We start from the raw sequence: 15,434 nt of genomic DNA on the forward strand, positions 1-15,434 counted from the left end.
ATTTTGGTTCACTAAACATTATTAAAATTCAAAACAAATGTCAAGGAAGACAATATTGGGTTTCCTCCTCTTCATTAATACTTCTAAAGGGATTTTACAATTTTTCAATACGTTCCAAGATTTTAAGTGAACAAGTCTAAATACAACATTACCAGAAGAAGATAGAGCACACTATACTCACAGCCTTGTAGTTTTAGTTATATTTCGTTCCCACTAAGCAAATTTAACTTGTGCTTATTTAACTCTCAGTCTGGTTTATGGTAGGTTATATCACTAAACCCCAACTTATAAACATGACCGAGATAACAAGTCTTCCGTGTTGAGGTTCTTTGCTCTCAACATGACAGAAAAGAAAGGTAAGTTTTTAACTTTTAAATAATTATGATAGGTGAAAAAGTTAAAAAAATAACCTTATTTTGTTTTTATGGTAGTTAGTGATATCATTGACTATACACAGAATAGTCTTCCCATGCAATGTAAAAATTTGAAGCCAAGAAAATAGATGAAGTTCAGGACCATGTCATAAGACTGGGTTAAATATTCATTAAAATCAGTGCAGTATCATAGCAAATAGCTGATTGATTTATCACTTGACACAGAATATTGTCATTAGTTGGTGACCACAGATTGCACCACTTTTTTGGCTTCAAATGTTTACATTACATGGGAAGTCTATTCTGTGTATTAGTCAGTGGTTATAATCGTAATATTGAGTTGTTTTACATTTATATTCTGATATCTATAACATACAAAAATCTTGGAAGATTTGAAATAAATGTTTTTGGGTGTCTATACTTTTATTTTAATCAATTGTTTTGTATGTAAATAGATACGTGAAAGAAGGTTTATATTTTTGCATCATTTATCAATAAAATATATAAATATAGTATTCATGTTCCTATCAAAAACAGTGTATGAGGACTTTGGTTGGTTCAAATCCCTTTAAACTAAAACCATCATGAAGCTAAAATGATATATAATCTAAAATTTGTGACTGTTGGTAGAAGAGTGCTTCATAAAAATTGGCTTTTTTTAAGTTTTTCAAACAAGATACCTGAAATTAATTGACAGTTTGGGAATTGCACAATATCATTTCATTAAGTGAAAAAGTGTTTTTTCTGTAAAAATGAAAATTCATTCTATTCAAATACATTAGAACCTCGATACTGTAGTTTGACACTTTGTTGACTTAGGGATGTCGAACTATGGAAATGTATTTTACACCACACTACACTATTTTGACGAACTTCCCACACAAGTATTTAGACAGCTGTTTGCCACCAGCTTAATCAAATGGGGTTTCATTACGTACTACTATACTGTAATGAGTTTTACCGGACACCAATCAGCTGATTATACTGTATTTGGGACTTGGGTGGCAATGAGTGGTTATAAACAAAAACATAACCTCTCTTAGGTTAGAGGTTAGTGATTTTTAGTCCTTTAGTTGGTGGTAATAGATAAGGATTTGTACAGATTTAGTAGTATGGCGTAAACTATTGTACGTAACTCGACCAAAATGTGTCTACCGGACTCGTATGGTAATCCCGTACTCAACTTTGTCTCACACGAGAACGACCACACTTGTCCGGTGAACACTTATTTTCAGGACTAGTAACGTAATATACGATTGTGATCTTCGATTGTTTTTCACTCTGATAACTGGAAAGAACTCGTACGTGTCAAAACAAAATTTTGATTGCTATGTTTAGACGTTTAGCCTCAGCCTGTGTCAAACTACAAAGAGTGTCGAACTATCGAGTGTCAAATTATTGAAAGTTTACTGTAGTAAAACTACGAAGAAGTACAGGGTCACGCTTATGGGACGACCGTGTGCTTTCAGCTCTGGTATGTTGTGGTGGAAATATACTTGTGACGAGCAAGGGAGAGCAAAGTGCGGAAATTACTATCGCACAGAGCACAGGGTCTTCTTACACCGTGTTGTAGTACATGAGGGTGAGGGGGGCAGTGTTGGACTTTATCTAGACGCCAGCGACTATTGCTAGACACCACTTGGGTGTACCATTGAATGTTTCCTCTGCACCATACTTCTCTGTGTTCTAATTCAATTGAACAGCTTTCAAAATCATTAAACCGATTAAAAAAAAAAATACATTGTTTTTAATAAAACAACTTATACGCCATAATTTAACTTTTCATTTTTATATACTTCATTATTGTTGTATCTGTAAATTTCCAACCACAAAAGTATTTAAGCATCCATCAATAATGTTTTCTTGAAGAAAATCAAGGGAATATTGTAGGAAACGGTTGTTAGTATGTGTTAATTTTAGCCCAAGTTTAAGAAAGGGTGCAATCAAGTAAAAATTAATAAATGAAAGAATATGAAAAAAATCTTTAAAAAAACATGTATGCAAAATAAAATTCATAAAAATTTCTCAAAACAATGGGTCTTACTATTTAACAAAAGATAAACATTTGGGGTCTTTGATCCTCCCAAAGATATTCTCTTTCTTCCCTTAAAGTCAAAATCATTAGCTTCAAATTCCCACAACAAAACTTAAGTTCGATGTTTCTTTTAGTCAATATAATTCTTTAACAATCTTATTTCATTTAAGAGTATTCCTTAATTAATCATCTGAAAATCTAATCTTGAAAATAATTTGTATTACTCGATTTATGAAAAAGAATCATAATATTGTTAAAAGTAATATGAGGATACTTATTCTACCTAGGACCGTTTTTAAAAACTAGCCGTTTCAGTCCAGTTCTTAGAAAAGGGTTCACTTAAAAGTGTTAACTTACTTAACAGAATAGTTTTTTTACTTAACAACACGGGTAACAGACTAATTTGTCTGTGATTGTTAGTAAATAAAAAACGGTCGTAGGTAAAGTAGTGTAAGCAACTCGGGTACCTTAAATTTCTACTTGTGTTGTTAACTTTGCGCTTTGCGTAAACTACTATATTATACATGACTCCCCTTTAGCTGCTATATCAGCATTAACTTAACTTTGGAGTTTTGTAACTTAGTAAATAAATAAACTATATTTTGCAAATCTTTCTAGAATGTCTGAGCACACCCTCATATAAAAGAAAGTATCCTTTTTTAAATTTATAATCAGTATGACTTTTCAAGTTTAAATGTTTTCAGACAAGTGGGAAAATGTCGACTTTGACCAGGCCATGGAAATCGCTGGTGAGTTTACTCTATTACAAATCATTTTAATCAACTCATAGCGAGAAAATCTTACCATTTTTGGTTTTAAGTTGAATGTTTTTATTGTTTTTTTTAGACAGTTACTCCATAACTATATATTAGAAAGTTAATGATAAAATAAAATAATTACCTCATCCAACTACAGTTGTTGGTATGATGACTAGTTTCCTTAGAACTTCATCAAGTCATTCTGTATGCAACCACATCATCATTATCAATACATTGTGGTATGTCAAAAGATTCTTAAACATTTTAAACTATCGCAATCACAATAATTGAAACTTGTCATGTTGATAAAATAGTTGAAAATGGAATAAAAATTGATAAAACTGATTAAAAATGTTCAGGCTGGCCAGCACTGTCTTATCACTGCCACTGACTGAATCATTCATAATGTTTCTTCCTCTCTCCAGTGCCACCTGTATTTCAGTTTGTTTTATTCTTCTTATTTAATACTTCTTTGATTAGGAAATAAATGTATCAAATATATTATTTGACTGGAAAGAAGTCTGATCATTTAGAATGTTACATGGGTCGAGTTTTTTTTGCATTGTGTAGATTGTGAGTTTGAAGTTAATGAGTTACAGATGGCAGCATACTTCTGAAATAGATTTAGATTGATTAATTGCTAAACTGATGCACCAGTATACTAATTATAATGTAAAAGTAATTAAAGAATGATTATAACCAATCAAAATATAGCTTTATTACTGAATAAGATCAGGTCATTGGCTATCGTAAATTGTTTAAATGTGATGTAAGCCATTGCTGACTTTTAACATGTTCATAATTGTAGAATATAATTTCATTAATTGGATAACCTGACTGGAAGTATATTTGTTTATATTTGTCTTTATACGTGTTTATATATTTATAATCATGCCATTGACACTGTTCTTGTATAAACTATGTTTATGAATAAAGAAGTGTTGAAATGAAATCAGCTGACCAATTCAATATTCAATATTAAAACATCTTTATTCATTAAAATGTGCATGATATGTTACATTGAACAGCTAACTTAGGATAAATTAATTGGCTATCTTAAGAATCGTTAACCATTTAGTAAAACTTTGATTGAATTAAAGTCTTCGATCTTTAAAAAGTACTTACTTTTAAGTTCTGGTCAATTTAAATTCACTAACCTTTGACTTTTTTCAAACAAATCTACTTCACTTCATATCCTAATTTTAGAGTTAAATCTATTTTAATCCTATAGTGATAATTTTGCTTGTCCACAGGTTATGGCAAATTCAGCATGTACATCATATTCTTGTCGGGCTTAACAATCTGCACATCCTTGCTGAGTTCCGTTGACGTCTCGTTTCTTTTGCCAGCTGCTGAATGTGATCTTCAACTGACTTCTCAAGATAAGGGTCTTCTCAGCTCTGCGTACTTCTTAGGTATGCAAATTGATACTCATTTTACTAATTGTTTCAATATGGATATGATGCAAAGTCTCGTAAAAATAAGCGACAGTGGTTGTAAAAGGATCAACTATTGCACTGCTTGTTTTTGGACGTATTAAATTGTCTAACTAAAAATGTATTATGACAACTGAATATTTAACTGTTGTAACCTATAAACGGTTGATTGGCATAAAGCATTTATAATTCTGTAAAATGGGTGAAAATATCGAGAATACGTGATCATAGAAAAACAGTAGAATAGTTGACGGAAATAGCTAAGAACATTAAATTAAACTTACCTCAAAATGAAACGATTATAAATACAAATGCTACCATCAACTTTCTTTTTGGTGAGTAAGTGGGGAACTTAGAAAACTGTAAGAAAATATGTTTTACGGTAACTGTAAGAAAATATTATATTTGTAGTTTGTGCACAAGGTTTGGTGGCTCCAGTCCGTAGTGTCACGGACTTCTGGCTCAAGGCAGCGAGGTTGTGGGTTTGAATCCTCTGGTACCTACCACTACTTTTTACCAGTTCACCTCTGTATTGTACCGGCTCACCCCTTGCTTTGCTGAATATGTTCCACACAGGCCTCTATGGACGGGCAAATGCAAGGTTAAAAATACCCTTGCTGCACACTTGCTTGTGGCTCATACGTAAACATTTCTCTTGGGTTCTAAAATGTACGATTTTGCATTATAGTACACATTTAACTATTGATTTGTTTACAGGAATCATTGCTCCCACATCTATCTAGAGATTGTTTTACAGGAATCATTGCTACTTCCCATCTATCTATTCATTGTTTTTCAGGAATCATTGCTACATCCCACCTATCAGGGTTCATTGCTGACACTATGGGCCGTAGATACATCCTACTTCGAGGGTTATCTTTGAATGTATTCACCTATATTCTGGGATCCCTTTCTCCCAATTTCTGGATATTCTTCACATTTAAAGTTTTGTCTGGAGTTATGTAAGTTGGGTAAATAAGATAAGGTTAGATAAATGTATGGTTACAAACTTGTCAGAAACGTGTGTAAACCATGAACCTGTCAAGGTAATCAATATTTTTGGATTCAACTTTTTTTTATTCTTTGTCAATGTTTAATTTTGAGTTTAAAAAAGATATAGCTCTAATAACACTACTAATAATATATTTACACTATACTGTTGACTCACAACACAGTAAATACATATGAAAGATGGTAAGTGGTGATCGATTTTGATTGGACACTCTAATCATAATCAGACCCAATAGGCGAAAAGAATTAATAAAAATATTTGTTATCACTGAGAGGATGGTAGTTTGAAAACATTTGGAATCTTGAAACCAATAAACCAACATGAGGATTACATTTAAGTGACAGGCTAGAGTTCTTTTATTTCTGCTTCCCATATTTATTTCTACCTGATACCATATGAAGAAACTATTTACAAAATCAACATTTTTGGAACAGTATTTCATCTAGTAATTTCAATAACTCATCTCAAAACAAAAGGTAAATAATAACAATAAATAATCAGTTCATCTGGTCTTGTAAACATTAAACATATGGTTAATTAATAACACCACACATAGCATAGCTACAAAACAGGTGACATTGCAAATAAAATTACAATGCAATTACAATTACTTACAGTTTAATCTACACTATTGTGCAGCATTTTAGCAGAATACTTGTATAAAGCGTTAATGATTTAAACCTCTTCAGTATGTGTTGTGAATGTGCAATGTGCCTATCCAAACCTATATATATGCGTATATTCTCCCTGGTGTGGATTAACGTCCGCACGAGTGAGTACTACGACTATCTGCAGTACTATCCTGATAATTAGACCAATTCGTATATACCAAGGAAAAATGTGGTTCAGATTCCACTATAAACTGTAGGTCCCGTAGTTGCCATTAGCTGTATGGGCTATTAATTAACAGCTGTGTCTAAGGAATGTTGGCCTTAGTCACTAACAAGACTACAAGATCGCGCCACTCATCCTATACTCATCTCCATTCATACTTGGCTTAAAATACCTACTATGTATGGTCGCCATTTAATTGAACAGTATTAACAGTATACAATATTATTTATTGTGTTGCTTACCTTTAGAGCATTTTGCAGAAACTTATATGATACCTTTTTGGAAAAAAAACTGTAAATTTACCACACGCCCCTCCAACTAATTTTACCAAACGTCTGGTTTACAAAGAGTTCAGAAACCAGCTGTTTACTGTGTTGTGTGGAGAAAATAAAACTATTTAACTATTTCCAGGACCTGCCCTTGCATGATAGCCACTTTTCCATTCCTGGGGGAGTATGTTCCTAGCAAGAGACGAACTCAAGCAATGCTCATCACAACTTCCCTTAGCACCATGGCGCTCCTGTACACCTCATGTAAGTAGGCAAAACTTGTCGTTGGCATAAAGAACAGATAATGAAATAAGAGAGAGAATCAATATTAGCTTTTCACATTTTTCTATCAATTATCACAGTACTAAACGCCATTCGTTGTATTCTTAGAGATATTCCTTTGTATTCAAATTCATGTTTCTGGCCCTTGGACTACCTCCGTTAAATAGTCCAATGATTATTCAGTTGTGTCAGCTTAATTTTGTTGTGAAGACATTTTCAAAGTTTTGTCAAACACACAATAATGAAATACACAACAGAACATTTAGATAACGCTATCATGATAATATTGGTCCAGTGGAACATGGAGTTGGTAGCAGAACTCTGAAAATGTCGTCTTCACAACGAAACGTGTAAGTTGATTGAACGGAATGATCTTTGGACTATTTAACACGGATTTAAAAGATTTTTAATTTCTATAACTGTATCCAAAAACCTCCCTTTTTTAATTGCACTCCCTTTTATTGGAGTCCTGGGGGTCCGGACCCCCCCCCTTCTGGTCTTAAATATAATATTTTTTTGTTATATTAAATGTAAAATTATATAATCATACTGTATTGACGGGGTTAATTATTTTCAATGCTAAGGGAGCTATAAAGAAGGTTTTGGAGCCTATAAAAAATTTCATGGACCCCCCTTTTACCTGATCCCTGGTTGGTCGACCCCCCCCCTATTTTGAAATCCTGGCTACGTCACTGCTTGTACTCTTATTATTCTGTCTTGTTCCAGTGGTGGGATGGTTGACGTTAAGCACCAAATGGTCTGTGGACTTAGGACTGGTCACGTTCACCCCCTGGAGATTATTCTTCCTCTTGTGTGGTTTTCCCAGTCTTTGCTGTGCCGGACTCTTCTACCTAACTCCGGAGAGCCCCAAGTTCCTGCTAACACGAGGAAAGAAGGGGGATACCATCAAAATACTCCAGACCCTGCATCGCTTCAACTCTGGCAAACAGAGCGGCCACTATCCTGTTAGTATATTTTAATAAAGTTTGTTATGAGAGTGGGTGGCCTAGTGGTAGCGGGGCTTTGGTCCCAAGGTCCTTGGTTAAAATCCTGCATATCACAAAAGGGTTTTACCTATCTGATACTTTCAATTCAATTCAATTCAATATTTGTCATGAGAGCCGAAGCCCCCTGACTACATACCCGGTACCTATCGTGAGACTTACCCGGGCCCCATAATATTGTAGGCCGAAGCTTACGCATCAACCTTTTGCACATCATGGGCGGATGACTTAAGGTCATCAGGCTCACCGGCTGCCGAAGCAGACCCTTCGGAAAGAGGGTTGCCCCTCAATCCTAACCAGGGTTTCCGGCTACTTGTTTAAGCGTCACTCCACCTGGGTTCCACTAGGTCGGGACCTAGAGGACCATGGTAGAGCGCCCCGACGCATTTAGTGCAAGTAACACTCGGGACCTATCTAATCCCTGACAGGCAAACCCGCCATCAATAGCCAGAAGGAAGGGGACCGTCAGCACGCTGACTATCTGATACTACCACAACTCTGTAAGCCTGGGGAGTGAGATGGTCTAGTGATAGAGCATAGTTCTTCAGTTCCCAAGGTTCTGGGTTTAAATCCCGCCAGTCACAATTGGGCTTTTACTGGCACAACAAAGTACAGTAGTGTGTTTAACGGTTACTAGTCAGAGACTAGTATCCTAGAATGATTAAATCACCCTAACATAGGTTACATAACTTTTGTCGTTGTCAATCCACTATCAGTAAATTGACTAGTTTCTGAACATTTGCTCCGTTCTCAAAACTAATTTGATGGTCTTAGGAGCAGCAATTCCATCTAAACCTAGTCACGTTATTGACATGCTATAGACTTTATACACAAGTCATATTATTACATATCTTTTGTGACTGAAGATGACTAGGGGTGTAACCTATACTATGACCATTTACCCACCAAAACGGGTTACAATTCTACAGGTCTTAGAATATTAAGTATGTTATCAAACAAAATCAAACATTTTGTCTACATTATGCAATTTCCAGTGGCATGCATATTTGTTTTTCAACGCCAGTGGAATTTTTAATGAAGTCAAAACTAGTTTAGTTAAAACAATTTTAACACTCTAGAAGGCGCATCGGCCAAAATAACATTATTTGGTGCTTTTTTTACGGTCTTTTCGACCAAATCAAAATTTTCTCTGAGGGAAAAAAGGATAATTTATAAAACTAAGGAAAATAAGTACATTATATGATTTCTAAGTAGTTATACTAATAGATAGACAGCATCATCTTACGTTATGAAAATACAAAATATGTATTTACATTCATAAAGCTTACACTTGATCATCTTTACTCTGTTCTCCAGCATTATAGTACAGTCAACATAATTCGGCTGATTATAATCTCTACTAATGTACATCTTTGAGCGAGCACATGAGGTCTTGGTTCCAAAAATGTTAATTTGGGAAGTTTCCACAAAATTCCACAACGACCTTTAATGTTTGGTGCTGGTTGCCTGGACGCTGGTGGTGCATCGTTTAGCAGGGCTTACCCTCTCCCTTGAAGGATTTTCTTGATGGCTTGATGGTCTCTTTACAGTCTTTAGGGACCTGTTGAATCACTGTTCTTGACTTTAGATTGTCAACACAAAGAGCCCAAGCCAAAAAAACTCCCTTCGGGTCAATCTTTCCTCGACATTGAAATAATTCAAGATAACATTGGCCTTTATCGCCCCAAATTTATAAATTAAGAAAAATAATATGGTTGGAGCACATCATTGATTGATTCTTGAATTAGGCTTGAATTCCCCTTTCTTCATTAGGGTTCATGGCGCAAAATGTAAAAACACACCAACACAGTTAGGCGCATTGGTGTAAACGACCGATTTAATACAAACACGCGTTTGTGCGCCTCGGTGGAAATGACTGACCTAGCACTGTTTTTGTTAATGTGACGGGTAGCTTATATCTAACACCTCCCCACTACTGCTATTTCATAGCTCAACCTTATCCTGAGGAGTATCTGGAAGGGGGTGCCCCGGTCTGCTTCCATTTCCCAGTAATAACCGAAATAGTATGTTTCTGTCTTTTCCACTGACATGGGCCCTATGGAGGGTTAAGGGAAAGCGGTCCAAATTGATTGTCACAAAGTTATTATATTTGAGAATGAAAATCTGGATCAAAATTGGTCCTTCCTTAAAAGAACGGATATCCTTCAATGAAGATGAATCCTTTTACTCTGCATTCTCAAGGTTCTTATTGAATGTTATAAACTTAGTGAGTTATATAGTTTTCCGCAACTAAAATCAGGAGTAGGATTTCTTTAAGTTGTTTTGAGTGTGTGGCTCCAGTCAGAGTCGTGATAGACATAGATTCATGTGTTTATATCAACCACTAAATATTCATCAGTTCACTGTTCATTTTGGTACTGTATGCTTACCCATTGTTTTGCTTGACAAGTTCCACACATCATAACACATTGCTGTTTGTCTTCTAGGTGAAATCAGTCTCAGCAGACTCTGAAGATCGTGCTCCAAAAATGCAGAAACAAAAGGGAGTATCCAGTTTGCTGAATCACATCGCAGATCAAACATTTCCGTTGTTTCGACCTCCATATGTGAAAAACCTCATGTTGTGTATAATAATGGTGTCTGTGTCATTCTTGTGGTAGGTTGGAATACAACTTATTTAACGTTACTTATAAATACTTAAAATAATTTAGGTAACTGACAAGAAATAGGATTATGATTAATGAAAAGAAAATGCTCAGTGATTTTCAATTTGTTTAAGCGGGCCTTCCGCTGAGAACCATGTCTAATTGGTATTCACACTATTTACATTATTTACAATAATGCTACAATGTGGCATACTCAGTGGTAAAGCTGAGAATGATTTAAGTGTTTTAGCAATGTTAAGTAGGGTCTGACGACCATATTTGATTGAGCTACTTCCCCATTTTACATCTAACATTTAATGAACTCTAGTACTTGTAATCCATGAAGATACGGTGGTTTAGTCGTTAACATGATGGGCTACAAAATCACGACAGAGAAGTCATTGGTGAATTGGTACCACCACGAATATTTATCAGTACACATAATTGTTTACTGTCCCTTAACATCCTTTGCTTTGTTTAATAGTTTCCATGTACTGTATAGTCGAAGAAAGGGAAGGTTAAAGGAGGCTCCCAACCCCTTTAAGAAAGTAATTTTCATCCTATCTTGCACTATCTTCTATCACATGAAGTTGATACCTCCACTCATAACCATTTAGTCCTCATCCAACTTTCTATCTCAGTGCTGATTCACGCTTGATCTGACTGATTGCAGCGTAAACTCCATTTTCATCTGGCTTCCAGAAGTCACCAATCGAATGGCTTCGTATAAGAGTAACAACGAAGGAAAGTTCTACCTGTGCGACATGATGAGTCGTAACATGACCCTCTTCTTTGACAATCAAACAGCCCAATCAGAGGTGGAGTGCGACGGTACCATCAGCTCTGCTGTGTTTATCCCCAATCTCCTGATATCTATCGCTCAGCCAATCATCATGCTCTTGGCCAGTGTGGTGGTTCCTCTGGTCGATCGAAGGGCTGTCATTGGTAAGTTTTCAAAGAATTTATTATGTCACTCGTAGAGAAGTAGGACTCAGAGGGAACATTCTTATCTTGTTAGCAAACGTTTTAGTTAGTTTTTTCCACCAGAACAGAATGTACTTGACAGGTTAAGGGTGTTCCCAACCCCTAAAGTTTTTAGAAAGTTTCTAAAGGATCAAATTTGTTTCTCTTGCTCTGAAGCCTCAGATTTTAACCATAACATCAGCAATCCTACACATTCAAGGACTTTTAATTATGGATCAGTAGTTAAACAATATTTAAATCCACACACACACCTCATATCAGTAAAAAACACATACACATGCTGAGCACACAGTTTGTTTTTGGAAGAGGGGAGTAAAAAGAGTATGTGGGTAGGAGCATTGTTCCGCTCAAGATCCTAGATTTTCCTTGGTACAGTTAGCAAAAGTTTTTTCTACTTTAAATCGCTGCATTATTTTAATCAATAGTTGGTTGTAATTCAGTGGCTGTTGGTATCTGGAAGTGCCATGGATCTACTTACTATCCTGATTGTTGGTTGTTTCAGTGGCTGTTATGGTTTCTGGAAGTGCCATGGCTCTACTTATTACCCTGATTGCTGATGCATCCATCATCATCATCTTGTTTGGAACCCTTCCAATCTTTATCGGAGTTTCATTTAATGTCATCACTGACATTCTCATTGAAGTATTCCCAACTTACATCAGGTGAGATTTTCTTTTGAATATATTGTTCTGTATTCTATGATATAGAAAGAAAAAACAACTCCTCACCTTTATTCCTTTAGAGTAACTTAGAAATACACATTGGAGCATAGCTCCTAGGAAAACACGATCCTTCTTATATCACTACTTGTTGTTTGTCATTGGAATGAGAAGGTAATAGTAGGTAAAAGAAATAACATTTTTAATGATCTTGCTTCAATTAATGTGTAAAAAATGTTACAAATGGTTTGAGAAACAAACAGGAACATGCTGTAGGTAACTTTAAACTCCTCAAACACACATCTAATAAATTTTATCTGATAAAAAGATAGGGCATTTGCCAGGAATTATTAAGGAAATTGAGACAAAAGCAGGCTTACCTTTAAATAAGTCCACAGAGACACATAAAATAATTGCCATTTCTCCAGTGGAAAATTTCTACTTATGTGTTGTATATTTTATGTGTCTCTATGGACTTATTTAAAGGTAAGCCTGCTTTCCTGTCAATTTCCTTGATAAATATGATAAATTTTGTATCTTAAAATGAGATCTAGAATATTATTACCAACTTTTAATAAAACACCTCTTTCACCAAAGTCATGTTTCACCTCAAATTCCTTCCTTGAAAACTACTTGATGGGCTAATCAAAATGCAATATCACCAATAAAATTTGCCCACTTTGGTTTAAGTCATTTGGGGTGAGTCACCAATATAGATAGCAAATAAAATTCTGCCCCCTTTAAATACTTAAAATTATTTGAACCTTGCATTAGCCTCAAAGGCCTGTTTTTAGACGATATAAAGCAAAGAAAAACATGGAACGTATCTATCAAAGCAAGAGGCAAGTCAATACAGTCCATGAAATATTGATACATTTTGTGTTGGCCCTTAACGCAAACCAACAACATTGCTGTCCAGGATTCATAGTTTTCCACGCTACCAACTAAGCGACCAACTCACATACATTTTATCAATGTTATTTTTTTGTTAGTGATTTAACTAATAATTAATAAGTCATCAAATCATTAATCCTCATTTTTGACTAACAGAGCGATGGCTGTATCTTTGACTATGATCTGTGGAAGGATTGGCTCAATCACAGGATCCTATTTGTTTAGTCTTCTCATTGACACTCAGTGCCTCTTATTGTTTCGTCTAATCTCTGGAATCCTTCTTTGTAAGTAATTAAATATGAATTGGTATATTTCTATCCTCTATTTTAATTTATTAAGTGAATTCTTGATTGAAAAAGATTTGTTAGTCCTTAGCGCATCAAGAAATGTACACTGGTCACATCGTCTGAAACAAAGAGTTAGAATTAGTTTTTTTTTTTATTATCTGGAGAACAGGAAACACAGAAAGGTTATGATATATATGATGTTAGACATTATTTAATTTCACTTTGAGTAATTGGTAGCAAAGAAATAATTTAGTTCTAGTTTTATTTTCTTATTAATTTGTTAGAAAATCATGTCAAAATACAAAACATATTGGTTTAAGTCAAGTGGGTTTTTCAGTTTTAAATTAAATATACACCTTTTTACAGTTGCTGATTTTGTTTCTAAGTCACCCTCTGACTCATTAACATTACTTGGTCACAATCATTCCTTGAAACAAGTATTTCACATTTTTTAGGAATATACACCAACAGTAAAATTGCTATTGTTCACATAAATCCCGTTTCCAAGCTAAGAAACGGGAATCACTTTCTGAAATCAAATATTATTGATTATTAAATATTATTTAAATTTTCCATTTGTTTCCAGGTTGTTCCTGTGTACCTGTGTTTCTTCAGATCAAAAGCAGAAAATCAGAAAGAACGCTTAACGTAACATAAATTCATAACTGTTACCAATTTTCTGTCTTGTGTTGTCTGATGAAATATTTTTTGTAATAAATGTGATTGTAATTTTTGAGAGTGCATTTTAAATCAGTACATAAATTCCCAAAGGTTAGAGCTTTTGTAGGATGTTCAGGTGTCCTGAAATCAAGAAAGTGGTATAGTTTTGTTCAGAGCAAGAGACAATTAATGATCTGATTATTTTGGCATTTGGTTGCTAGGTTCTGAACAACGTTATATCCAAGTGTACTGGACCTTATTTTTTATTTTTACCCTGTAACATTCTAGAATAACAATAAACTCAGATCTTTCAATGGCACAAAATATTTTGATAAAATATAAAATATTTTAATCCAAGGAAAATGACACCATTATCTATAAAATTTACAGCTCAGAAGTGATTACATTTTAAAATAACACAAATAATGTCGATCATCCAAAATATATTTGTATTGATTTATACAGGGTTCCCACAAAAATATCTTAAGTGAATTCCCTGACTTTCCCTGGCCGTTTTCTGTTAATGTCCCTGACCACGGTATATTTTAGGTATTGTCATTGTCAGTTTTCTTAATATTTAGATATAAGTTAAGTATTTATCGCTTAAAAACATCTTTTTTTTTATTTAATACAGCCTATCCCGTACACCTCCTTTTAGCAGATTTCCCACAAAGGGAATAAGCTATTACTGCAGGTGTCATGGTAAGACCTAGACCCGGGAACGATTTGCTTTTTGTTTTTTTCGAATTTGTTTATTTCACACTAAGCTATCAAGATTTAAATAATAAACACTCCTTATTACATTCCCTGTAGCCAGAAAACCAACTTAGCCTACTTATTAAAATTAATGTTATTTCAAAAGGAAATAAATCTGAAAAATTTTAAGGGAATGTTTTTTTGTAGAAATCCAGCCAGGTAAGCTAAATGAAAATTTGTTTAGAATGCATGATTGCTGCGGCGGGTATATTTAATACAATACTAAATGAGAAATCAAATTCTGAATACTTACAGCTCAAAATAAAACCCAAAATTTGTAATAAAAATTACATACACCATGGATTTTTCAGAACTTTAGTAATCTTTTCAGCACTATCTCATTGGAACGTAACTAATCATCCACAGGATTAACGTGATCTTTAAAAGTTTTTAGTAAATTTCCTTGGCTTTACTTTACTTTTTAAAATTTCCCCTGACTTTTGGCCTTTTTTAAAAACTTTCCCTGCTCTATATCTATTTCCCTGACTTACCCTGACCTTCCCTGACTTTCCAGGTCTGTGGGAACCCATAATGTTATATAAACTACTATCATCATTTTCAATTTTTAAAATTTGTAATTAATT

At 34.4% G+C, this 15,434-nt stretch overlaps 1 protein-coding gene across 1 annotated transcript; it reads left to right on the plus strand.

Moving 5' to 3' along the window:
• Positions 1–340: 340 nt before the first annotated feature.
• Positions 341–14,170, plus strand: LOC128998196 (synaptic vesicle glycoprotein 2A-like). The gene is made up of 11 exons (XM_054424216.1): positions 341–356; positions 3,114–3,158; positions 4,421–4,582; positions 5,403–5,565; positions 6,861–6,982; positions 7,727–7,965; positions 10,452–10,621; positions 11,284–11,555; positions 12,097–12,256; positions 13,304–13,431; positions 14,021–14,170. The coding sequence occupies exons 1-11, from the start codon at positions 341–343 to the stop codon at positions 14,089–14,091; spliced, it is 1,548 nt and encodes a 515-aa protein (XP_054280191.1). The 3' UTR covers positions 14,092–14,170.
• Positions 14,171–15,434: the final 1,264 nt, after the last annotated feature.

Source organism: Macrosteles quadrilineatus, unplaced genomic scaffold (genome assembly GCF_028750875.1).
Source record: "Macrosteles quadrilineatus isolate MER2022 unplaced genomic scaffold, UCM_ALF_1.0 Scaffold_7__1_contigs__length_78375512, whole genome shotgun sequence".
In the NCBI taxonomy this organism is placed as follows: domain Eukaryota; kingdom Metazoa; phylum Arthropoda; class Insecta; order Hemiptera; family Cicadellidae; genus Macrosteles; species Macrosteles quadrilineatus.